Raw genomic sequence first — 25,386 nt, 5'->3', positions numbered from 1 at the left:
CGTCGGGCGCACTTTAAAGCCATATTCTTGAATACAATTAAGCACGTAATCAAGGCGCTGCCACAGTTCGTGGATTTTAAAACCCATGACAATGAGGTCATCCAAATAGGCGGCAACGCCTGGTGCGTCCTTCAGCATCGTAACCATAACGTGTTGAAATATGGCCGGCGCTAATTTGACACCAGATGGCAGTCGAGTGTACTGAAACAGACTTCGATGCGTATTGATCGTGAGCAGTTCTCGGGATTCTTCCTCTACTTCAACCTGGAGATACGCACCGGCTAAGTCAATCTTTGCGAAACATTTACCCCATTCAGTTTCGCGAACAAGTCGTCTGGGAGAGGCAGAGGGTACTGATGGGTATCCAGCGCCGCGTTGAGACCGGTGGAGAAATCTGCGCACAACCGGATCGTCCCGTTAGCCTTCTTTACCAACACAATAGGTGCGGCCCAAGCCGAGTAGTTGGTCGGTTGGAGAACACCCGCCTTCTGAAGTCGGTCCAGTTCTTGGTCGACGATAGGCAAGGCTGCGTAAGGCACTGGACGTTTTGGCCTGAAGACTGGCTTGGCACCAGGGAGGAGGCACAGTCTGGCTTTTGCTTTTGTACACCGTCCAAGTTCGTCAGTGAATACAGACGCATAACGTTGTAGGAGGTGCTCAAGTGAACGCTTCGGCAAGTCAATTTGTCCGGGTGCTGCGTGTATGCCGTTGCAAATAGAGTTGATTGGTTTATCCAGCAGGTTTAGCTTTTCGATCCAATCTAGCCCCATGAGATCAAGTTTGGGGCATGACGTCAGGTAGCAGGTGGCTTGTGCCGTCGAGTCCTTGAAGTTAATGAGGCAGTCCACTTCGCCAGTCAACTTCAGTTTGCCACCGGAAGCATTACGGGCCCAGTGATCAGTCGGCTTCACATATGGCTTACCGATTCGCTTCCACGTTCGTTCACTGAGCAGCGTGATATCGGAGCCAGTATCAAGTTGCAACCGAACTGGGATGTCGTTGATACGAACCGTCACGAACTTCCTTCGGCAAGCAAAATCAACTTTGAATGTTGCCGTCACCGAGTTGGACCGCGATTTGTGGGCTGCACGGTGGTGTGCGGGTGGCTGCAATCTTTGAGATCGACACAAATCTTCTTTGTGGCCGCGACGACTGCACCTGGAACATTTGTGACGCCTGAACCGGCAATAACGAGCAAAATGCCACTCACCGCAATGCCAGCAACTCGTGGGAGGCTTACCCTGTCTTCGATCGGGCTTCTTGTCGGATTTCCTGGGCACGCTGTAGTTGATTGCCTGTACACAGCTGCTTGAGGTCACAGGTGACTGACCGATCATAGCCGTGTCGTGCTTCAGGTTGATGAGGCGTTGGCATTCAGTGGTGAGGCTCTGCAACGTCATTTCGGCATCCTGTTCAATTCTGTTAAGAAGCCGGGTTCTGATGTCAGCATCATGGGATGACTGGAGACCGGATACAAAAATGAGGCACTTAAACTGATTCTCCGTCATTGAGCTGAGCTTGAAGCGCTCGCATTCTCGATTGACAACACCGGCAAACGTGATGAAATCATCATCATCTTTCTTGGCCAACTTAAGGCATTGGTAGCGGATATTGAACAGTGATGTTTGATCGCCGAATATCTGGGACAGTGTTCTGACCGTTTCATCAAAGCTGAGGTCGCGGGGCAGCTTGGGGAGAATGAAATTTGTGAACCGTTCATGCTCCGGTGTGCCGAGTTTTCGCAGCAATAGTCTGACTTTCCATCCATCGTCAAATTTGGAAAAATCAGTTTTGAACATGTCTTCGTACCGCTTGAACCAGGAGTCAAAAGTGTGACCAGAAAGAGCGTCAAATGTGAACTCCGTAATTGAGGCCGCGGCTGCATCAGTTGAGGAAACAGAAGACTCACCAGTACTGACTGCTGCTGTCTGGATATGCAGTTTCTGAGTCAGTGATTCAATGAGCTTCAGTTGCGCTTCTTCAAACTGCTTTTGTTGCTGCTGCAATAATTCTCGGAGCTGATCAAATTCGATTGACATCGTGGGTTCCCGTTCGCCAATTGTTGTAACTGTATTTTCCTCAGCTTAGTTCTCGGTCTGAGCCTCCCAAGCTAGCGTTCACGTCAAAACAAACACCAAAGGTGCACAAAGGTCTATTAACGCCCAAAACGAAATCAGGAACAGTTGTACAGCGCTTCGTATATATAGCGTAAGCGGCTATAACTTTCTGGAATTTCTGACGCGTTCTGGAGCTCCATTGGCAACCGGCATTTGGCCAATACTGGGTCATGATTGGCTGTTGGGTCCAGATTGTTGACCAATCAGATCTCGCCTTGATGCCGGACCGGCAAGGGTCCCGAATTTTGGGCCAACCTCGAGCGGGCCAGGCTTCTCGGCCGTAGCAGCGCCTAAAGCGTGCGGTATAGTGGGATCCGATTCCTTTCCTGCCTAACAGCTCCGTATGCCAGTTAACCGACTCCTTCGAAGGGCTGTTTTTGCACAACCGTGTGAAGGATGGAAACAGGGATGGTATCCGCGTGGATTCCTGCCTAACAGCTCCGTATGCCAGTTAACCGACTCCCTCGAAGGGCTGTTTTTGCACAACCGTGTGAAGGATGGAAACGAGCCAGGGATGGTTAAACAACGACTTGACAGCGAATTATGAAAATCATTACCAGCAAATTCTGTTGCTTTTGGTCATTGCCGTTTTCCACGCTGGGGACCCTGCGCAGAGCCACATTACTGGCTAGAGGTATTGTCAGATATGGCCCAGTGACGGTCTCATTGGTGCTTGTGCATCCAACCTATTGCCCCCAATGCGTAATTCCCTTCCCAACCCCGACTTAAAAGCCCACTGACAGCTCTGTATCTACGCACCAATTTATTGACTCCGCCTTCAATGCGCAGCAACCTATCCCACCTCTCCAAATCATCGGTGGACGAAATTTTGGCAGCTACAGCTACTGTACGACAAGTACGCGGTTCTCACAGGTGATGATGATGATAGTGACGAGAAGCACTCGAAGCTGTGAAACGTGGTACATATTCCGGAAGTTGTGTTAGTCCTGATTGTAGTGTGACGGTTGAGGTCAATGTATGAATCTGCAAGGCTCGGGTTTGCTAAGTTGACACATGACAGCAAAGTGGCATATCCCTACATTTCAAGGGACATGTGTATCAGGCCACAGTTATATGTAGCTGTACGACCGTGAGACGTACCCCCTGCGAGCAGCAGAATTGGAACGTCTTCGAGTTTTTAACAATCGTTGTTTCATACTGATGGTGAATTCGCAACGAGACATTCAGGAGACGATTGTTTGCTTCGTCCTCATCATCATCATCAGAGACAACATCGGTGTTGACACTGATGCCTCACTGTCATGCATTGAAACCCCTAGAGTGATAAGAGAAAAAAATTCGGTCAGGGAGGGGACCTAGTGCTTGCCTACGTCAAGCATTCTGATGTGCCTACACCTCCAACCGCTTAATCAGACAATCTGGAAAGAAACCAACAGCACGAACGCCACTGACACCGATTAGCCGCCATCTCTTGCAACATCTCCCGCCAAGCACAGGCGGGGTCACGGGCACCCCATGAGTGTTTGTTTGTTCAACAGGGACTTCAATCCATGATTGTGTCCTGCACCAGAAGCTCTTTTGGTTAGGCCATGTATTGCTTATACTGAGACATCGTTTGCCGAAAAGAGTGCTGTTTTCCGTGCTCAATTCAAAGTGGCACAAGAGAGAGATGCCCGACCTTTAACCTGGCAGGGGGTATGAAAAGGAATACGAAAATTCTGGGTTTCTTCGGTACAGCTCGCCTTCCAAGAAGGGGGCCGTGTAATCCCCACTGGATTGGCTGGAGACGCTGCAAGGTAGGGCTGCTGATCGACGCCAGTGGCGTTCTTGTTGTCAGTTATTATCCAGTCTTTAACTGAGTGCCAGTAGATGGGGGCACTCCGAAATGACTATGATAGACTAGCACTATGCCGTTATCCGTTCACTTTTATTCTATTCACAATAAGGCACATAAATTATGGTGCATGACAGCGAAGGTTTAGTGTTTGAACATTGGTATTGTGCTGGCGAGTTTGTTAGTAGTCTCCAAACTTACAAGGTGTCACAGAGGTCCGAGGAGGAAAACCGCATACACCCCCTCCAAATTAGTTTATTTTCGAGGAGCATGTTGGGTGTCTTGTTTTTATACGTCTAAGAATTACTCCTATCGCATCATCACGAACTCCGATGAAGAGCACATTTCTAGACGAAATCAAACTGCTATTTTTCACTCAGTTTTCACGCAATTAATGGACACATCGGATGGAACATCTTTACGTGTCTTGGCGGGACAAGTTCTTTTGAATTATGGGTACCAGCTCCTGTCAGTTCAACACCACTAATTATTGTAATGCGCTGGTTTCCAGGTGAACGAATTTCTGGTTTTCCTCTCTTTTATTAGCAACTATGTCAAACACGGCGCTTACTGCTATATCACTTTGTCTTGGAATCTGTTTCATATTCTTCGGAACGCTGAAGTTGGCGCCTATCTTTTCAGAAGAACTCTACCGAAGCATGGTAAGTCTCACTGGCGCCTAATTCGGTGCTGCTTATATCTGGAAATTATTTAATTTAAACAGCCTCACTTGAAAGCAGAAAAACACGGTGGTCCGTCGATTAAGGTCCTGGGAACTATACTCCCTGATAGGAGAGATAGGACGCTCTAAGGAAAATTTCGAGAAACTTGTTGGTACTTCTCTCAACAGGGACTTTATTTTCTGGTGGGTCAGACCATTTGGACATCAATTTTAGCTTTATTGATCACCTGTAATCCTCTGAGGGAATTTCCAGGAACTTACCGATACCCAGTCTGTGTATTCCTACTTACAAAAGTTTGGATCTTACTGAACATGAGTAGATGTCATCCATATTACTGTATTTAGGGTTATTGATGTAGTTTAGTGGTTGTATTAATTGCTTCGAATTGATTTCACGGAAGCGAACTAAGCTTGGATATTTGCGCACATTAGATGACTGCTGCAGTGGCACGTTTTCGGTTTAGTCAGCCCTTACAGTCCTTACTGCTGATTTCTCAGACCACTGATCATCGTTTTTACACTAAACTGGTAGATTTTCATGATTTGACAATGATTTCCTCATCGCAATTCGCACATGGCATTAAGTGGATACAGTCATTTTATATTCTGACGTCCGGTTCTCAGCTTCCTTTCGCAGGTTTGTTTTTATCAACATAGTTGCGCCGGCGCAGGAAGGTGACTTAAAACGATAGTGATATGTTTCAGAATGGCTTGGTAAACAGTCAGTTGTTTTTAACTGGGCGACGTTTTACCCTTGACACAAAAGCTTTCTCAGGCCAGTCGAGTAGGTCACCAAGTTGACAAGTTTTTAAAGCAGATGGAGAACCAGTCAGTAAGACCTATTCAGAATGGCATACTAGATCGGTGTTAAATATCAGTTCAAGGGTCTTGTCGGTCATTGTGGTTGCCTCACTATTACGGTTGGAGGAATTTCAAAGTATTTTTGATCGAATGTGACTCCTTAATCGTTCGGTTCAAGATACTTCAGTCGACGATCCACTTTCGGGGCCACGGGTGACTTTCGTCGGTTTTTGTAGGCTTCTAAGCGGTACAAAAATTTTGTTGGGGGGAGAAGAAGAAGGGTGAGAATAAGTGCGCTTCAGACGTAATCCACTTCTCTTTATGGCTCCTATTTCTGATATAAACCCGCTCTTCACACGCTTGCTAGTTCTTCGCTTTCTGTTCTATTAGGATTTGGATGCTTGGCGATTTCTGCCGCCTCGACCATCAGTCTCGATGAGCGTGAGCCGTAATCCCCGCCTCAAAATTTCAACATTTTCCAAGTCTCTTTTGTGTCCCGTGTGAACTGTATGTTCAGCCATTGCTGAGTGTTTCAGTAACGCCCGATGTTCGCCTGTGTTTCTCGGTGGCCTGTTTATTGTGCTCCTATGCTCTTGGATCATGGTGTGAAGTTCCCTGACCGTCTGTCCTTTGTGGACCTCAGTGTAGTTGTTGCATTCACTTTTGTAGACAGTCCCTGGTTCTGCTAACTTTGAGGCGACCCTCCAATTGTACCAGTGCAGAGCACAGTGTTGTCCCTCTAGCAAGCTACTCTTATGTTAGTCGTTTTTAGAATCCTTCAGATTGCTTCGGATCTTCCTGGTTTATGTGTAATAACAGCAATCCTACTCCATCCCCTGTTGGGTTTCACCACCTGTGCCAACACCGTAATTAACACTGGCTATCCACTACCCTGAGGTTTGTTCTTTACTTCAATTTGGGCCGCTGTACACAGGGCCATTACTCGGCCAAACACTGATGAGGCAATACTGGCGAATGCTGACTTCGGATGGGCAGGCGATTGGTCCAAAATCGCCCCATTGTCAGTTGGCTTCTCATACACTGGCTTTTAGTTTTTCCCCGACCTCGTGTGTCATGCAGTCTAGGAAGGGGAATGTACCCGAATTTAACTCAATCTCCACGCTGTATCTGATGTTTGGATTCAGGTCATTCAGAAAGCTGTAAAACTCATAGACTTTGTCTCGTTCCCTTACGACAAAAGTGTCATCTACATAACGCCAGAATATTATGGGTGCATACGAGAATCCGGATAAAGGTTTGGGTTCAAAATGTTCCATAAAATATTTGCCAAAACCGGGGACATTTGAGATCGCATTGATAGACCTTGTCCTTGGGTGCAAATGAATCGAGTGAGTGAGATTCAAGCGTACCTCTGTACCTTTCCACTATTTTATCTCCTGTAAGCTGTGTCTGTCTGCCAGTAGCAGTCGCTCGGTCATTTCCAAAGAGTTCCCTTTTGGCACATTTGTGTATAACGGATTGCCCGGTCATCTGAGATGCTCGGTTGCAGGGGGTTGGCCTAACCCAAGGATACAGGGAGTAAAGCGTTAGTGCCTCACTCATAATTCGGCTGCACACAGCCGGCACCTTTTGGACAGCACCGGACTCTGGTTTTAAAAGCATTTCGACCGTATTGAATAATTCACTGGCGACCACGGTCAACTGTTTGGTGATCGGAGCATACGGATTTGGGGCCGACGTTTTCTAAATGTCGTTCCCCGGGGGAAGACAGCATCGCCTCTTCCATAAATATAGTCGCCTGTGAGAAACACCTACATGGCTTCACGCTCCTGTTGCAGAGGACAGAATAACCCCAGACCGACAAATGAACGGTGATTCCAATCTGACTGAAAGCTGATGGTGGATTTTAGTGTCACCGAAATAACCATCTTCTGGGACTGGTAAGACACTGTGAGAGATCATCCTCAGTGGGCACGTTACCGTCTAATCGCGTCGATGTATCTTGGGCCAAATTTGCGGGTCCTCTGAACATGCAGGGGTAGTTTCCATTGATGTGAGAAAAAATAACAGCATTTCATGTGCCAAGGGGTAAACTTAGCCTTGCCGTTGAACTGCATGATATTACTGCCTGGTTGCTGCTGATGAAGGGAGTTTGTTCGGGAGACCCTACCTTGACATTCCACTCAAAAGTCTGTTCATCAAGGCGACATGGGGTCGAGGTTTTATTGGGAACCCTTCTCAGAGCCGGTGACTCAATAATATGACCCAATTGGACGTGGGAGGCTTGCCTAATTTGAGGGCACCGGTAATAAGGCATATTTGTCTGACTCCCAATGTGATTGCACGCAGCGGGTGCATGGAGAGAAGGTAGTATCGCATGCAGTATGTATATGGACATGCTATTTCCCTACCGCGAAGGTAGTAGGATTTTCCCTGACCACCGCTCATTATGATTGCTCGTAGTACGATGAATTGCTGCTGTTTATTGGTCCACTTTGGTCCTCCTGGCATTGCTGCACCCTCCAGAAGGAAGTTCCAGTCAGTTAAGCACGTGGGGTCATTACAACAAGATAGCCCTACCATCACACCAGTGTGGCAGCCAATTTGTATGGTTCTATGGACTGGTAACTCTAAGACGTAGTTATTGGGATCGAGCAACGTTTATTCTAGCTACCTCAAAGGCCAATCCGAAGTGGCGATGTCGCATAACTTTCGTCCAAGGGTCCGTCAGAAAAGACTTCTGGAGGTGATTTCTTCAGAGGAAGCAAATATATTTTATGCAACGGTTAGCTAAAAATGGATCTCTCCACTGGTAGTTTTATTCTCATAAATAACGTATGGTTATGCCAATATCTTTACGGATTGCTACTCTTGGATTTGAAGGTTTGTGAACTTTGTTCACAAGTTTTCATCCTTGTCACTCCAGTCCCTTATCGTTCAAGGGACACTGGCCATTCCGCATCACTTAGCTTTCATCTGAGTAACTTGTTGAATCTCGGTCATCCTGATTAATATGTAGAGTCCCCGTTTCCTTCCGTTGGGACTTCTCTGCAGCGGTATGTGCTTCTACTTATGAGAAACAATAAATGCAACCTGTTGATGACACCAGTATTGGACTCAGTGGAGGTTCTAGTTGATTCATTGACTGCCTTGTCAGTTCCAGATGGCAACAGACGAGCCTTGTCAGCAGGCTTTCATCGTAATGGGTTCCCGTTAGAATACTCAGTGATAATTAAATAGGATTTTGATGAGATTTTGTTGCCAGTTAAGTAGGTTTTAGAGCTATTTTGCATTCGTGAATACAATTTTAGTGATCAAAATTTGTTTCTCGCTACGAGAACTTCCTACATTCATTTTTCTTTTTCACGTAAATGCTGGACACCACTACATTATAGCAACACTTGACTGCACGAGTCACGCCCGATTCTTCATACAAGGTCATGTCATTGCCTACTATGTATTTTAAAACTACTCTCGAGGGACTCCCATTACGGGGAGTGGAACACTAAAATGCTCAGGTATCGAAAAGACGGTGTAGAAACGAGTTACTGTGCTCAGCAAAGCTACATCGGTGTCCGACTGTTGACGGATTCTGCACGAGTATCCCACACGTGAATCACTGCGATAAATTACCTGGATCCTACTTCGTGTAATGCTACAAAGCACTCACTGAAGTGGTTAAACCGCCAGTTCTCTTGTATACATCTTGTGTGCTGTATACTCCATCACCTGTATTTTGCCACTTGAATCTGCCAAGAGTGAGATTGTACAGTGGCAAAATTAGCGTACAGATTTGGGAATATTTCTATCAGTTGTGACTCCTCTTGAAGAGAGGTGATACTTTTTATACATCTCATCAGCGCGGATGTTTCTGTTTAGATTGCGCCTGTTTTTATTTAATGATTACATTTTCCCATATACAGCGAAAAATCTTTGTCAAAACCTACGAATCCTTCCCGCTCAAGAACTGGGTCGGCTGGAATCCGAGCCCTCATGTTATTCGTCGAGTCTACGGTTCGGTAGAGGTTGTGGGCGGGATTCTGTTACTGATCGGATCCAGTCTTCTACAGGATATTAGTGCAGGTGGCCTGCTGTGTTTGATGCTCTTCAACCTATTCTCAATTTGGAACTCACAGGGTGATCCTAAAGATGCGTCCAATTCAATTGTTTTCGGTTTGCTGCTCACTTGTTGGTTTGTCATTCGTGCACAGGTCAGTACTCTGTGGAAAGTTTTTACCGCCTTTGTAAGTTATGTAGAATGAAGGAGAAAATACTGTGATCTCTTCAATATCTTTCTAATTAAACATTGATACGAACTTTGAAAAATACTTTGGGTCGACGAAAATCACAAATAAGAGATCAATTCGAGTGTAGTGTAAATCGCACATTGATACCCTCCTCGTTTGTAAATGACTATGTAACTTCAGCGGATTATTTTGTAGTGAGACTCCATATGCGATTGTTATGTCTGCTAGATCAAACCTCTACTAGGTCTCAGGCGCACAAGAGATTTCTGTTATTCATCATTGCTGATATACGGTTGCCTCCCCCTTCCTGATAAGGAACTCTATGAAGCGCAACTCTTCTCCGCAATTTCTTCATTGCGAGTTTTTGAAATTCCGTTGGGTTCGAGCTCTAAGACAGAACAAATGCTGAGCTTCGGTTCGATTTCCGTGGTTGTTACCTTGAGCAAGTAATGACTCATTCAATCAATGGCCAAGCGGGCTCAGCAGGACAAGATTACTAATTCGTTTCCAGAGAACATCCGAGCCCGAACCAGATCTCGCATTCACTCAACTCTTAGGGCTCACAATCAGGTAGACGCTCCCCGTCAAGCGGATGCTGATGACATCGGCAGTAGCTTTATGCTAGCATGAGAATTTAGATTGAGGTTACATGGAACCCTTCCACTACGATCAAACAGAAAACACAGATAATTTCCATCCGTACTACCTTTCTCAAGACTACGCATCAACGACATATTAAGTTAGGCTGCGATGAAGTTTTAGGACACGGTTTTGTCCTTTGACGTTTTCCTCTCTCGAAACCGCGGGGCGACTGCGATTCTGGATTGTTTCACCTTGGACCAGAAACGACCACACAGCAGCTCACTAGGATTGTCGTCGCTTCTTCCCTCAATCAATCCAAAAGAGTTTGGTGTCACGGCTGCTTGCCGGACTGCCCGGTGTGAAAGAGTGACGACTTTTTATGTCTGACCCATTATTACTGAGTTTTCGTAACGACCGGTCGACTATCTTGTTGGTCAGTTACGGCAATACACCACTTTGAGTACTGAGTAGGACGAATTGCCACTTGTAAATCGTGAACAATCAATCCCCGGAACTGTTATGGACACTCCCATCGCTGTAAGGCAATATTCGGGCGATTGATGTTCACTTTTGAGAACATCAGTCCGACAAGCCTGACCTGCAGCCACTTGTGGTGTCATGTAAGATGTAAGGGTGTGCACGAAAACTAAATCTGACTACTGCCAGTTGGTTGGTTGAATAAGACTGTTACAGTGGGATCAATCCAAGAGTTTTGAGCTGCGGACGAGACTGGAACTGCCCATGAAAATGACTATGCAAGTGATTTTTTTTACATTTTCATCCTAAATCTGCAGAGTTGCCTTCGTTAACTTCTGTTCTTTGAGGCAAACGACCTTTGATTTCTTCAGGGTATATGCTGTTGACGTGACAACTACATTGCCCGCTCATGCATAAAAAATGCAGTCGTTCTACAATCTATTGATATAGAGGTTTAAGTATGCTCTGTAGGATGACTGCAAGATTGGGCATCCTCTTCATTGTCGACGATCATAAGCCACCCGACACATTTACGATCATGCAGTTTTGACTCGATCAGTTCAGGAGCTCACGATAAGTGCAGCACGATTGTTGACTGTTCAGCATTTTCTCTAAGAGACTCTAAGGGACATATTTCCATTTTCTGTGGAGGAAAATAGGAAAAGTGGCTTTATTGGTTGTTGATGAGATGGCGCTGATCTGTTCGCCGAGCCTGGCAATCAACTTACGAACGTTTCGTTATCATACGAGAAGACATCATCAGTGCGCACCTAACTATGCACATCCTTTGACTACCGGAGCATCCTACGCAGACGTACGGACATAATGGTAACCTTGAGTATTTTGGGGAAACGAAGAGTGGAATCATGGAACGATAATGGAATACAATGGAAAAAAGTATGCATTGTTCAATGAAGTGTACCGTTCCGCACCATTTTAGTACGCGACGCATTACTTTAATTTGTGTGAATTCGGTCGAATTGCGACCGGAAAGTACGTACTTCAGACGGCTCTCTAGCTTTTCTATTGCTCCCATCCGGGTTTGAGCATTCTGACCATACCTGAACTTTCGTGCTTATTTTCCGTTGCGTAGGAGGGACGCACGAAAAGGGTATCACAGTTGGACAGTTGTTATTGATTAATTGATTGAACAATCATAAATCCAGTGAACAAGTACTTTGAAGCTGAACCTGTTCGTCGGTTGGCATTGCGCACATTGTGGTCCCGAAGATCAGGGGATGGATGAGTTAAAGTCAATGGACTGGATGCACGGACCGTGTTCTTTAGCGCATCTATGTATTGTGTTAAGGATGCCTTCCTGGGGGAGACGGCCAGTGACAGCGCGAATCGTGTGCTTCCAAGTTTGTCGTTTTAAATACTACGAGATGAGTAGAACATAGCACTGTGTTGATTGTTGGTAACCGAACATTACAGTGCTTTCAGAAAGTCTAAACAGCGTTTATCGAAAATCACACAAACGATTTTTCCCCAATACTTACTGTTCTACGAGGCCGCCAGATTGTCTTGTTGTGATAACATCCTAAATAGCTAATCTTAGCTTGTCAGTGAACTGATTTTAATCGATTGAAACAAGTGATCATCGAAAACAAACTAAGGTCAAATCGGTCCCATGTGACAGCGATAAACTATTGAATCCCGTCCAACTGATAGGGTACACGAGGACATATAAAGGTTCATTCGTTCTTTTTGGGTCATCTGACGAAGTGCTATGCAGTGTGCAATCGGGCATGTGTATTCTGGCGCATATGTCGTTCGTATATGAACCAACCTCCAACAATTACCTAGTCTTTTCTTGCATTTATTACAAGCAGTTCCACCCATCCTAATGATTGGTTAGCGTAAAGTTGCATTGGATGAGTTGAAAGATATCAGGTTAGTTGGTTTTTGATTTGATCTTATGCTTATTAGATTAGGTGATGGATCGATGCTGGTTTCCCTTTTTGACACTCACACATTCGGCTAATATGGAAACAATGTATTCCTTTCTCATCCACTCATACTCTATTTTCTACTTCCAGCTTGTCCAAAACGCTCAACAAACATCAGCTGAAAATTATGATGCAGCGCTCAAGTCTGAAGTTCGCAGGCGTATTGGCCTTCTGCGGAAAGGGTTGGCCGAAATGCAAGAACTAAGTGATCGAGACAACCGAACCGGTAACAGTGATCCCGTAGACGAGAGTGGTGAGGTGTTCCATTCTGCTCAGGACCACGTGAAGAAAGATTGATGTCTTGGTCCACTGCCGATTGTTACACTAGTGCACATCAACAGTCTGTCTCCCAGAGGACGGTGTGCATTTTCGGTTGTCACCACGAGTGATCTGCAACTTGAGTACACATACTATTCCATAACAACTGAGCACCGAAGCTTGAAATGCCGGTTTCTTTTTGATTTTACACTTCTTTGGTGTGCATTTTCCACGTTCTTACTCAGCGTTTCTTGCAATGCTACTTTGTTTCTTTCAAACACAGAATGGTTACTTTGTTGACAACTTTTGATGAGACGGTTTCCAAGGAGTCATGTGACCGAACCCTCTTGTTTATTCGGTATTACCTAGACTGGGGGATTCTCCATTAGTCACTTAGGTGTCTCCGAATGCGCCTGGGATCTATGGGTGATAGATATGTCTTCATGTTGGTATCGTTGTTATGGTTTAGTTCATTCATATGACCAGTTAGGACTGAGTGCTAACGAACAACTGACCTAAACATCACGACCCCTCTGTGACCTAGTCTCAGTTCAGTGAATCGACTACTAGTAACCTCTAATCTATCTTTCGTTATTGCCAACCTTTCCACACCTGCTTTATGCAGTGGAGATGCATTCATGATACAGGCCTTGTTATTAAAGATTGAATTGGATGTCATTAAGTTTACCTGAACCGCCGATAATACAATAGTTATGGCTGGATGCGGCCATAATAAAAATATAGCTTGTTCCAATATGCCGAAAAAGTGGGGGAAAGGATATATTAGAGGTGAGGCTGATCGGTGCTGCATATCAAATACGCATTTGGTGATGTGAGTCAACACACAGGCAGCAAAGAACAAAGCATAAAATGAAGCGTAAGGAATCAGTGAAAAAATAAGGCAAGCTTACAGCGGAGTTTTCTGAATAAAAGTGAAGACTACAACCGAACAGCCTTTTCCACTTCTTTCATCACATGAAGACAGAGTTCGTCTCTCCAAGGAGCGGCGGCAACTTGAACACTGACCCGAAATCCAAGTGTGTCGGCCTGGAGCTACAATAAAAGCGAAGGTTATCCGGTAGACCACATGGAACTAACAAGCAGATAAATGGGACGCAAGCTGTTTTCTATGCTCAGTCAGCAATCACGGTTAGCTAGGTTGACTTAACGGAAAGTGGATCGGTTTTGCAGACGCAAGCTGTTTTCTATGCTCAGTCAGCAATCACGGTTAGCTCAGATGAACTAACGGAAACAGTGGATACGGTTTTGCATCGGATCCTGCCATGTTCCTTGAATACGGATGCAGCATCCGCTGAGAAAGCATTGTTTTAGATGACCAGTCTGGAGTGATACAAACAGAGGCGGGAAAACCGCTACACAGTATCAACAAGTAAAGTCTACGACAAGGAGCTTAGGACCACTAAACCTCTATGTGATTGGCTATGACACATTACCAACACTTTAAGTCGTTGTCACCGGCGAAAATAATGATAAACTGCGATACAGCAACGAGATGAAGGCTTAGCCACAGGTGAAAAGAAGGATAGGAACCTAGTACAAAAGGTCTGATATCCTTAGGGAAAACCACACTATCTGAGTGGAACTCTCGAAGTAGCAAACCAAATATTCAACGAGACTAACGAACACCACAATTTATCGCAGAGGTCAGCGGTGAACGACGTAAGAGAACATTAGTGTCTTGCCTACGTCGGTCGTGCTGTGCTGGTAGCCTGCACGTGGAGCTACACTACTCAGCTGGTTGCAAGTAGTTGCGAGGCTTTCAGAATTTGTGTCCGTGGTAGTGATACATGGACACATTCTGTAAATACAGTGAATACCCACAAATAATCGGTCGAAAAGTTGTCCGACAGGTTGCAAGCGTCCGTGGCATCACCTAGCCCGGTGGTCCCGACAACAAGTACAAGTCGGACCTGCTTAAGTCATCGTTTGAGCATGAACATATTCACTTGTTTAGATGTGTTACTTCAGGTTACCCAATATCTACTGGTAGTGTGCTGATACCATACTGGCCTTACATATTCGGTCTGAGTCCGAATCCAGGTAATGTGAACACTGGTCGGTTAGGCTAGAAGCGAAATTGGGTCTCATGAGTTCTTCACACAAAATATAGCGCTTTGGCCGTTCATACAAGTGATATGGATGCAAATAACACACTACTCGTGGGAAAATTTATCCCGACCACTGGTACGCGCATGAAGAAAAGTAGCACGTTTGTCGGGAAATTAAACCGATACCTGGTGGGACACTTTATTAAACCCTCCATCGAAGGACTGCTCTAGCCCCACCGACCAGAGCAACTGCGTCGCTCGATCATTTCGACTCCGTTTATGAGGGGATTTCTCTTCATGCAGCCTCACTACATCCTTCGACAGCTTTTACATGTGACTGGCTGCGATGGATGGATTGGACAGAGGGATTTGTCGACTGCACACAATCGTCAGACGGAAAGTACATGTATAACCATGCAGCTCACAATTATTGGAGTGCAGCAACAACAAACTACACGCTCGTGATTCAGCGAATGATATTGGTCCACAGCAGACTCGGCAGGTACGAAAAACAGACCTTTAATGGAGAGTTCAGACAGGAGCAGAAATGCGTCTACATATCTCCTGAACAACTGAGCGTTCTGTACGTAAGCAGTTCAGTTTATGCCACCGCCAGGACTTATTCAGCAGGAGTGTATCTTAGGAAAGTCCCAATGCGACACTATGAATGATGACGTGAGAAGTGGCTAACAAGCCCTTGGTAGCTTGAAAGTGGAACNTTTATGCCCCCGCCAGGACTTATGCAGCAGGAGTGTATCTTAGGAAAGTCCCAATGCGACACTATGAATGATGACGTGAGAAGTGGCTAACAAGCCCTTGGTAGCTTGAAAGTGGAACCCGAGATGAAATAAAACGATGGGGATACGTGTACAACAAACCCACTGAAGATACTAGTGACATCAAACTCTGTGAATGCAATGTCACCTAGAAACACACAAACAGATTGTTTGAGTGAAAGCGCCTTACTGCTGGATATAAATAAATTTTACTGGGATTTTTTATGTTCACTGGATTACTAACCCAGCTAGTGCTTTTTTTCGGCGAGCCACGAGTACTAGCTCATCCAGGCCAAATACACCGCAGATAGCAGAGCTAACGAAATGCAATTGACTATAAGGGTAGTAATGCAGAATAATAGCTCATTTCCTAACCAGTGAGAGGGATACCTATAAGGCTTGGAATGAGAAGTTCCATATTGAATGAGTGAAAAGATGTGTGACTGCCGTCAAGGATCGCTGAGTTAAATTACTGAGGCATCTGTATTCGCGGTACACATCGGTGACTGGGAGGGTGTGGTAAAGCGAGCAGTCCAGTTATGAGAATAGTCTTCGCCAAAGGCGCTCAACTAGCATAGTAGCCTTTCAAGTAAAACTACTGAAAGGCTAGGGGTCAAACGCGTCAAATGTGCATTGTAACCATAGTTAAAATGGTTAGAAAATTAAAAATGGAAGGATGAGAGCGAACTACCTCTATAACGTCTTTGGACCAAAGGGAACCGGTGCCACTTGGAGGTGCTGAATTTTTGAGCGCCTCGATATCATTCTCATCGACGCTTATCCCCGAGGGCAAACAGCCTGCAGGCATATTGGCTATGTTGAAAAGATTCAAGTACGTCAACATTTCGGTGAATTTTTTGTTAGACTTCGCAGAGATCGGAGCAGCCATACCAAAGGCGGGACAAATTACGGCATCTATTCGTTCTTGGTTCCAATGGTCATAGATTCTTTGGCGGAAAGCCTTCAGGTCATCCAGATGTTGCATTAGCGATGGGATGTCGTGCACTGCACAACATGCTTGGATAAGCCGCAAATCTATCTGCCTTCCGAGCTGATGGGGTAGAGTGATGAACAAAAAGTGTGTTGTAAACAGGCAGGGCAGGTAAACATGAATGATTAAGGGGAGTTAGGAAAACCTCTGGAAAGCCGGATTCTCGCCATTTTTCATGTACTCTGAGATAGTCATTTTCAACAGCGATGCTAATGGTAAGCAGTGGTGTTTAACCGTCGTCGAGTCATAAAAGGAGCATTTTAACAAAGAATGAAAAGCGGAAGCGTGAACATCTAGTCCGAAAAGCTTCGCTTGTCTGGAAAAAGACGATCGAGGGCAAAGTATACGCATCTTGCAGCAGCAGCACTGAAGTGAACGCATGAGGAGATAGCAATAGCACAAATGAGCCCACACAGAAACCCATCTTAGTTCAAGCCGTTGGGCAAAACGGGTCTTGGACAAGAACAGGAACGAGAGTTACACGTGCAAATGTTACGAGAAGTAATGAGAATCGATCCGTCAGTGATGTGTATCACCATCTAAGGTGACCGAGATATGGTGCGCACCTGGGACACAAAACTGAATTGTGGGTTTAGTGAGTCGCAGTTGACGGTAAGCCTCTAGCTTAACTCCAGTAAACCCTTCGTGGGAAGTTGTAGCTGTTCTTCGCCACCTATTTGGTAGAATCTGTTCGATAACCGCTTCTCTTCCATTGATTCATTCAGCCATTAATTACCTTGTTCATATACTGCACTGGGTCACGTACATGGCGACCGTTATGAAGCCATTAGCGGGACACCGGTCGGTGACTGTTACCAGGAGAAGCCTTAGACCGGGCAATTAGGAAAGATATGGCTTTGACGTAGAATTAGAAGGCGAGTTTTTCCAGCTGACGTACAAAAACTAGTCAAATACCTAATGCAGCGGCAGACAAACATTCTTAGACATCATAACACAACCGGGTTTGTCGACTGCAATACTTCGTACAATGATTACGAGCACCTGTTATGTCCCAATGAAGCGGTTGATTCGACGTTCAAAACCACCTCCATCACCGGACAATGTGCAAGAATGTGAGTAAAATGGGCTCCAGCAATTCGCATAATATTTATTGGTCAGGACAGCGCAAATACTTGACTTGTAAGCAGACCGCTCACTGGATACTAGCGTTGCATATACGCTCTGGATCTGTGAAGGTTAGGAGCTAAGTTTGTAGAAACGTCAGACGGTATTTGGGCAAGTACTAGATCGAGGAGCGATCTTAAAATGGAAAGAACCGTCCTCGTAACTTGTTTCCAGATCTCAACTAAATTGTGATGGACAAACCTATGATATCGGCTAGGAGACCGAGACGGTTACCGCCACAACGTTTGTGCTCAACATCCTTTAAATAACCGGCTCTGTATTGTCCATTTATCGCCTTCGAAGATGACCTCCATTGAACGTAATAATATCCGTTTACACTATAAGCATCAACCAATGATAGCTCTCACTCGGTGAGACGTAGGTTCCAGAGAGAACATGCCATTTTCAGCGAGATCCTCTCACGAGGATTTCAGGTATTGTCCTAGTCACCACCGGCCTCTGCGCACAAGTTGAACGGCTCATTCCATCAGAGGCGCCACTTGTTGGTCTGTTAAGCTTGGACTCGAAAGGTAATAACAATAGTGATTGTCTTCCGCGGCTTTGCACTTGTCCCTCAGCAGTAGTGTATTCGGAAGCAACAGACGTAGTTGAGCTACCTGATATCCCCCTACTGATGGACAATCATGAAGCGGGATTGACCACATAGCCATTGGTGCTCGGCGGCGAGACTATATTCTTGATTGTCGATCTTTTTGGGCAACTTACGTCGATTCAACTCATATTCCTTTCTGGTGTACATTTTCCAGAAGTTCCCCGGGCAGATTGAAGAAACCAATCCCCCGTTTAGACATCGAAAAAAATTCCCGACTTAAGAGTTAGGGCTATGCGAACTAGCTTATGTGAGGCCTTAAAAGGCACACCTTCAGATGTGAGTCGTAATTTGAACGAGATAAGTACCGCCAGTCGTACGGCAGGCATCTCGGCATGTGGCGTTTCTGGATGCCCACCAAATAAGCATAGGACTTCAGAACGGTCACCGTCACTCTTCAATCCAAGATATCATGTCCCTTCGAACACTGAGGATAACTCAGCCAGAAGGACTGCTAGAGAAATCCGATGGAGTCAGAAGGCTCCGGAAACGGAGGAAGCTAGTGCCAGTGGGAATGTCGACAAAATTCATCTGATACACAAAAGAGACCGGAGAACCCAATTGTTGATGAGATTATCCAGCATAGTACAGGATATCTAATGTATGACAAAGACCACCATCTTAACAGATGGAAAACAGTTTAGCTGACCATCCGCTAATGTACCCAAGTCTTTCATCTGATGCACTCGAATCGAGCCAGTCTGTGAGTTTGCATCGTCCCTTAGTTCTGAATTATTATTATGCCTTCCACTTTGAGTAGCCATTGGGCCGAATTAGCTCCCACTTCAATAAAGCTGCGACATCTGAACTCACTACGCGAGACGAAAGTTCGAGAACATCAGGCAGGGGCTACATCTTCAGATTACGTCAAGTGCTTGGACAGCATATACAACACGTAACGCTGACCAGCTGCAGCGGACTTTTCTGACATCAAAAGAACCTTCGACTCTGTGGATTGGTCGGCCCCTCTACACATACTTGGCCACCGGGAGCATCTTCTAAATTTTACGAATAACCTTCGTGTGATTTACTCCCATACTTCCGGTCGCGTTCGAGTTTACAATGAGTTGTCGAATACGTTCCACACAACTAGTGAGGTTCACCAGGGATGTCAGCTGTTCCACTTTTGTGATCAAAACCATCGTAGAGTGCATTTTCTAAGGAAGAAAGATAACTAACTTAGATTACGCGGATGACTTTGCCTCGATATTTGACGACCATATACAAAACACCCGAAATAGAAACATGAAGTGCCTCAGAATTTACTGCCTATCCACTCTCATTTATGCCAACTGAAACTTTACGATAGTGGACAGCAGCTGCCTGCATCATGCACGCAATGAAACGATCCGTAGGGGAGTACAAGGTAATGAACCGGAATCGTTGGAGCAGTAGACAATACTTAACAGTCTTAAGCGGTTGGGGCATGTATCGCGTGTACCAAAACACAAGCGTTTCCTACTCCTACGCGAGAATCTCGCGAAAAACAGGCTATGGCGTGACAACGCGAAATAAAAGCGGCTACTGTCAAACTGTGTTGTGGATCTTTCCGCTGTTTTGCCTAGCTAACGCTTGTCCGTCCTTGTGTGCTGAGATTGTGCTGAGTGACGTTCGCAAAGGATGTTCGGTCAATTCAGCTGATGGTGTCCGACTCCAGCACGATGCTCAGACGTGTTTAGCATTGGAGGATGCAGGCGCCCCATTTTGGATGTTTTCACACGNGTTCGGTCAATTCAGCTGATGGTGTCCGACTCCAGCACGACGCTCAGACGTGTTTATCATTGGAGGATGCAGGCACCCCATTTTTGGATGTTTTCCATCGGGGGACACACAGTTGATCGCAATAAATTCCCATCTTGCCATTTTATCTTCACCCATTACCGAGAGCCTCTTACGTCATAGTTGCACAGCAGTTAAACACCGGTTTCCACCACTGCCGTACTGCTGTCTATGATGACGATAGGTGCCATAGCTGATGAATATACAAGCAAGTGGTCTTCGTAACAAAGAGCGCCTAAGCAGTAGACCATTTATGTGAACAGTGTGATCAACTTTGCACATGGATGGTGAGAGGACAGTAGTACATGATAACAAATGGTACTACTTTGTTTTTCGCAAACATCAAGTGAAACAAGGGATTTGACGCACCCAAAACCAGGACATGAAAGTTGAAGCTCACCAATCTGGCGATGAACTGTTGGAAGTAGCGCGTTATCCACCATGCCCCGTAAATCGTTAATCCTTTTTTCAGTGACGGTTCAACAACGTCGTATTGAAGTGCTTGGACGAGGGGCATTCCACCATCAGTCAGTAAGGTAGTGAGAAACATCGTGAGCCATTCTGTGCCCGTAACCGGGGGTTGCCAAGGCACAAGCTACCAAACAAAAAAGAAACAGAAGCAACAACAGCTATCAGCGTAGCATAACCCTGACGGCTATTCCCACTGAAGCAACTAACGGGGCCAAGGTGAAGGCTATGGAGCAAAAAGTAGGAGCAACAATGAATACAGTTGTTGATTTACCTCTCTCTAATGGAAAACCTTGGCAAAACGGTCAGGCGGTAAGCCCAGTTCTAGTTACCGTTGTTGTAACAACTTAATTGTGGAGGGTATTACTGGAGGCGACTGAAAGCATAATTTATATGTTTGACTAGACAGTGCTGACTGTAATCAAATATAACCGGTGTCCATCTTGCGAGTCCGACAACGGACGTGTTAATGAGGGCGGGAATGCAATGCAGTTTGCTTCGTGCCCCGGTTCTTGTAAGTCACTTTGTGCATCTAGTTGTAAAAGTAGCGTAGCAAAGGAAGCTTTAAGGATTGCTCAGCTCCAGGAGTATCGGGTTAAGCGAGAGGTCGAGCTCCAGCGGGCTCTCTTAGAGGCACATTGCAAAACCGAGTTCGCCAAGATTGGGCTGGAGGCCGAAGAGGACGCACTAGATGAAGTCTGGGAACCAGTGGCCTCAAATGAACGATTAACGCAGTACACGAAACCATGCCAGATAGAGGAAAGACCTGTAGGATATGCTGATGATATCAGAGGGCCATCTCCAGGGCCAAAACCGGCCATTTCCGTTACTCCAGTGTCAGCCACTGTGGACCTACCAAAGGTGGAACTATCATACTTTGATGGTAATCCGCGTTGGAGGTTCACCCGCCAATTTGAGGTATACATTGAAGCAAGGTGCAGGATGCCGGTCAGAAGCTCCTTTATCTGAACCACTACTGTCGAGGCGATGCGAAGGCGGCCATTGAAGAAGGTGTGATGCTCCCGCCGGAAGTAGCATACTCCAAGGCTCAGGAGATTCTACGCAATCTCTTTGTTTAGCCTCCTTATCGCTCGCTGTCTACCAGAAAGCCTGCTTCGGTTTGCACGACAGACCACTGGAGCAGCCAAGTCTTTGTCAGACTTGTGCATGAAAATTCGCAGTTGCGAAATTGCGCTGACGCAAATGTGTTACGTCTCAGACTTGCACCCATTGGCGGTTGTACAGAGAACTGTGCGTTATCTTCCCTCGCCATTGCAGCACAAATGGGCTGAGGTGGCAGATAAGATATCTATGAGTGGCCGGGACCCAACGTTCACAGACTTGACGGAGTTTGTGAACACGCGCTCCCGAGTTGCAAGGAGTCGGTTTGGGCAACTGGCTCGAGAGGGGGACGTAAGACGCCTTCCTGTAACGCCAACTTCTACCAACTAAGCCCCTAGAAGGGATGGTTTTACCAGTTTCTTAACCAACATCAGGCCAGACGGTCGTCCAAGTGCTTGCGCATTATGTTCACAGTCGCACCCAATTCCCAGTTACCAGCGCTTTCTGTCTATGAAAGTTCCTGACAGATGGAAATGCATGCGGAAGCATAGTGCATGGTTTGCCTGTTTAGGAAACTCCCACATGGCCAAGGATTGCAAGCCAGTAGTTCGATGCGGCCAGCCGGGTTGTAGGGGACGACATCATAGGTTGTTTACATACACCACAACCTGGAAACAAAGCTTCGACGTCCTCGGAGGCGGAGGTTTTGTGTGCCTTAACTCGAGGTAGTCGGCTTCCCGCACGCCTAGGAGTCATTCCTGTCAAACTTGACACTCCTGCAGGAAAGGTGACAACGTATGCATTTTTAGATGCTGGGTCCGACATAACGCTAGCAAAGCGGGACCTTTTGGTGAAAAATGAGGTCAGGCTGCTACCCACGTCTATGGACATTGATACACTGGGTGCTTCCATGGGATGCACATCGGAAGCTAATGACATCAGGCTTTTATCACTGGATGCAAGCCAGTCGATTGTTATTGACAGGGAATTCGTCGTTGACAGCTTACCTATGCGAGCTGTCCCATCTGTCAGAAAAGCGGCTCGCAAGTAGCCGCACCTTAAGGAAGTTGCCTTCGACGAACTGACTGAAGACGATGTAGGAATCCTTATTGGGTGACGTGTCCGAAGCGCACTGGGTCTTCGACCAGCGCCTGGGGGGTAAAAAACAGCCGTTTGCTGTGAAAACCTTACTCGGTTGGATACTTCTTGGTCCGTTGAAAAATGGGACGAAGCAGAAGATCGTCAGTCATTGTATAACCGGGTGCAGTCGGGGCATCCAGAAGCATTTGCAGCGACTGAACAACTCGAAATTCGCAGACACTAGTCTCTCTTTGGAGGATCGAAGAGCACCGTTGATAGCAGAGACTGGTGCGGTGCGAGTAAGTGGGCACAATCAGCTGCCGCTCTCACGGAAGGATGACGTACTTGCCTTACCCGATAACTTCCAGGTGGCTAAAAAACAGCTAGATAATCTAAAAACTAGGCTGTGCAAAGATCGTGTTTTACACAGAAAGTACGATAAGGTGCTTCGCGCATACCTGGAGAAAGGATACGTTGAACGGGTGGCAGATGCTCCCACATTGTCATTAAATTCAAGGCAGTGGTATCTCCCACGCCATCCAGTTATTAACCCAAAAAACTTGATGCGAAGCGTTCCAGCAATCGGAATCAAAACGGCAGCTTACGAAAATTGTCACCTGTTTTGGTTGATGGCATTTTTTGCGTGGGAGGCAGACTTAGTTACTCGAACTACGGCCAGTCAGTAAAACATCCAGCTCTTCTTCCGAGCCGACATCCTGTTACTGCCTTGATCATACGTCACTTTCATGAAGTAGAACGGCACTGTGAGTAACCAGGACTTCGCTTCTATTCGACAGCGACAGTGGATTATCAATGGAACCGGCGCCGTTAAACGAGTGATTGGTGTGTGCTCTCCATGCAGGCGCCGGTCCGCACAGCTCGGTACGCAAATGATGGCTCCATTACCAGTAGACAGAGTAAAAGCGGGTTGGTGCCCCTTCGAGTGCGTGGGAGTGGACTACTTGGGACTTTTTAAGACCAAACGCGGCCGTCCGCAGGGAAAACACTATGGCTGTATCTTTAGCTGTCTGAAGACTAGAGCAGTCCATTTAGAAATGGCAGGCAGCCTGTCAACAGGTTCATTCCTACAATGTTTGATGCGCTTCGTTGGTAGACATGGCAGGCCCACCGATATCTACAGTGATAATGATTCGAACTTCGTTGGTGCACTAACGGAATTTCGGGATGATATAAAGCGGTGGAGTCTGAATAAAATATCAGACCGGCTTTTGACTACGGATATACAGTGGCACTTCATTCCACCAGCAGCTAGCTACCGTGGTGGTGTGTTGGAGCGTATCCTTTTATGTCTATGTAAGGAACAGTGTTTGACCGATGAACAACTGAACACGCTCCTTATACAGGCAGAACGGATTTTAAATAACCGACCTATAGTCCCGCTATCATCAGACAGCAACGAGTTGGAGCCGTTTGCTCCAAACAGTTTGTTGCTCATGCGGTGCTGTCCTGCGGTACCCAGTCGCGACGGTTTGGCCTCGCGATATCATGCCGGTTGGAAACAGGTCAATTATCTCGCTGGCGTATTCTGGCGTCGTTGGATAAGGGAATATCTGCCCACGTTGCAGGTGCGTACCAAGTGGCTCAGAGAAACTCAAGAATTGAAACGAGGGGACTTGGTTCTGGTGAGGACCTGCCTCGTGAGAAATGGCCTCTAGGGGTAGTGGATAGTTGTGAGGCGAGACCAGATGGCTTAGTAAGAACCCTGCATTTTAGAACGGTGGGCGGCGTTCTTAAGAAAGATATTAGAAGGGTGTGTTTACTGGAGGGACGCGATCAGGCTTGTACTCCATCGAAGTCGGTACTTGCGGCAGGAGTGGACTCGGACCATTCGTGTCGGTGGCTGATAGGGTACCTTAGAATGGAGCTGAACGTAGGTAGAATGCAAGAACCGGGGCGGCCGCTGAATCAATGTGGAGAATTTGGCGCGTGGTGTATCATCTAATACGTCGACAATGAAATTCCCCACGTTTATTCTGTTCCCGTTTGTAAACCCTGCCCCACTTTTGTGTTTAGTGTGTGTATATATGAACTGACGTTTGTTTGTCCTTACCACTTCACCCATTTGGCCTTGAGGTCATCCGGCCATTTGTATCCGACTTTGCACGTGGGAGCCTGTTTGCTCTCTTGCTTTGTACTTTTGTAGTTCAGGTGGACCGTTTGTTTTGGACGCGTATCTACTGTCGAGGTTTCCATAATTTGTTAATTTCCCTTACACTAATAGTACCGTATAGAAACCCAGCTCCGACTTTGTTTTACCTACCCGGAGGTTCTGGTAATACGCGTCACTCGAAGATACCATTCGCCCGTTACACGTCAATTACATTTCTACACAAATGTGCATATCAGAAAGGAGTGAAGTGCTCCTTTTTGAAACCAGCTCAGTAGTTAGCGTGATCAGGGAGATCGAAGATGTGGCGAAGCGGTTGTGTAGATGAATTTTTCACAACCAAGTGGTATTTACGATTAGGAATCAAACAACACACAGTCTTTGCGTTGGCGAGAGGCTAAAACCATTGTAAACATGCTTCCGTACGCA

General features: G+C 46.1%; 3 protein-coding genes across 3 annotated transcripts in view; 2 read left to right on the top strand and 1 right to left on the bottom strand.

The window, feature by feature from the left end:
• The window catches only part of T265_03010 (hypothetical protein), a gene marked incomplete at both ends in the record, with an annotated part of 4,329 nt that extends 1,690 nt beyond the window's left edge, over positions 1–2,639 (top strand). The window contains 5 exons of the mRNA XM_009167400.1: positions 798–1,283; positions 1,672–1,832; positions 2,115–2,297; positions 2,325–2,424; positions 2,556–2,639. Coding sequence (XP_009165664.1) covers positions 798–1,283; positions 1,672–1,832; positions 2,115–2,297; positions 2,325–2,424; positions 2,556–2,639 — 1,014 coding nt within the window. The remainder of the gene's footprint in view (positions 1–797; positions 1,284–1,671; positions 1,833–2,114; positions 2,298–2,324; positions 2,425–2,555) is intronic.
• Positions 2,640–4,457: 1,818 nt separating this feature from the next.
• On the top strand, positions 4,458–13,244 carry T265_13148 (hypothetical protein; the record flags this gene model as incomplete). Its single annotated transcript, XM_009167455.1, has 3 exons — positions 4,458–4,574; positions 9,280–9,567; positions 12,702–13,244. 3 exons carry the CDS (start codon positions 4,464–4,466, stop codon positions 12,906–12,908), a joined length of 606 nt encoding a protein of 201 aa, XP_009165719.1.
• A 342-nt stretch (positions 13,245–13,586) lies between these two features.
• Positions 13,587–25,386, bottom strand: part of T265_13147 (hypothetical protein) — a gene marked incomplete at both ends in the record, with an annotated part of 33,551 nt that continues 21,751 nt past the window's right edge. Inside the window, 3 exons of the mRNA XM_009167454.1 lie at positions 13,587–13,922; positions 16,406–16,765; positions 20,620–20,814. Of these exons, the coding sequence (XP_009165718.1) occupies positions 13,809–13,922; positions 16,406–16,765; positions 20,620–20,814 (669 nt within the window). The remainder of the gene's footprint in view (positions 13,923–16,405; positions 16,766–20,619; positions 20,815–25,386) is intronic.

The sequence above is a fragment of the Opisthorchis viverrini genome, assembly GCF_000715545.1.
Source record: "Opisthorchis viverrini unplaced genomic scaffold opera_v5_41, whole genome shotgun sequence".
Classification (NCBI taxonomy): Eukaryota; Metazoa; Platyhelminthes; class Trematoda; order Opisthorchiida; family Opisthorchiidae; genus Opisthorchis; species Opisthorchis viverrini.
The sequence above is the reverse complement of the archived record's forward strand: the minus strand, read 5'-3'. Positions and strand labels throughout refer to the sequence as shown.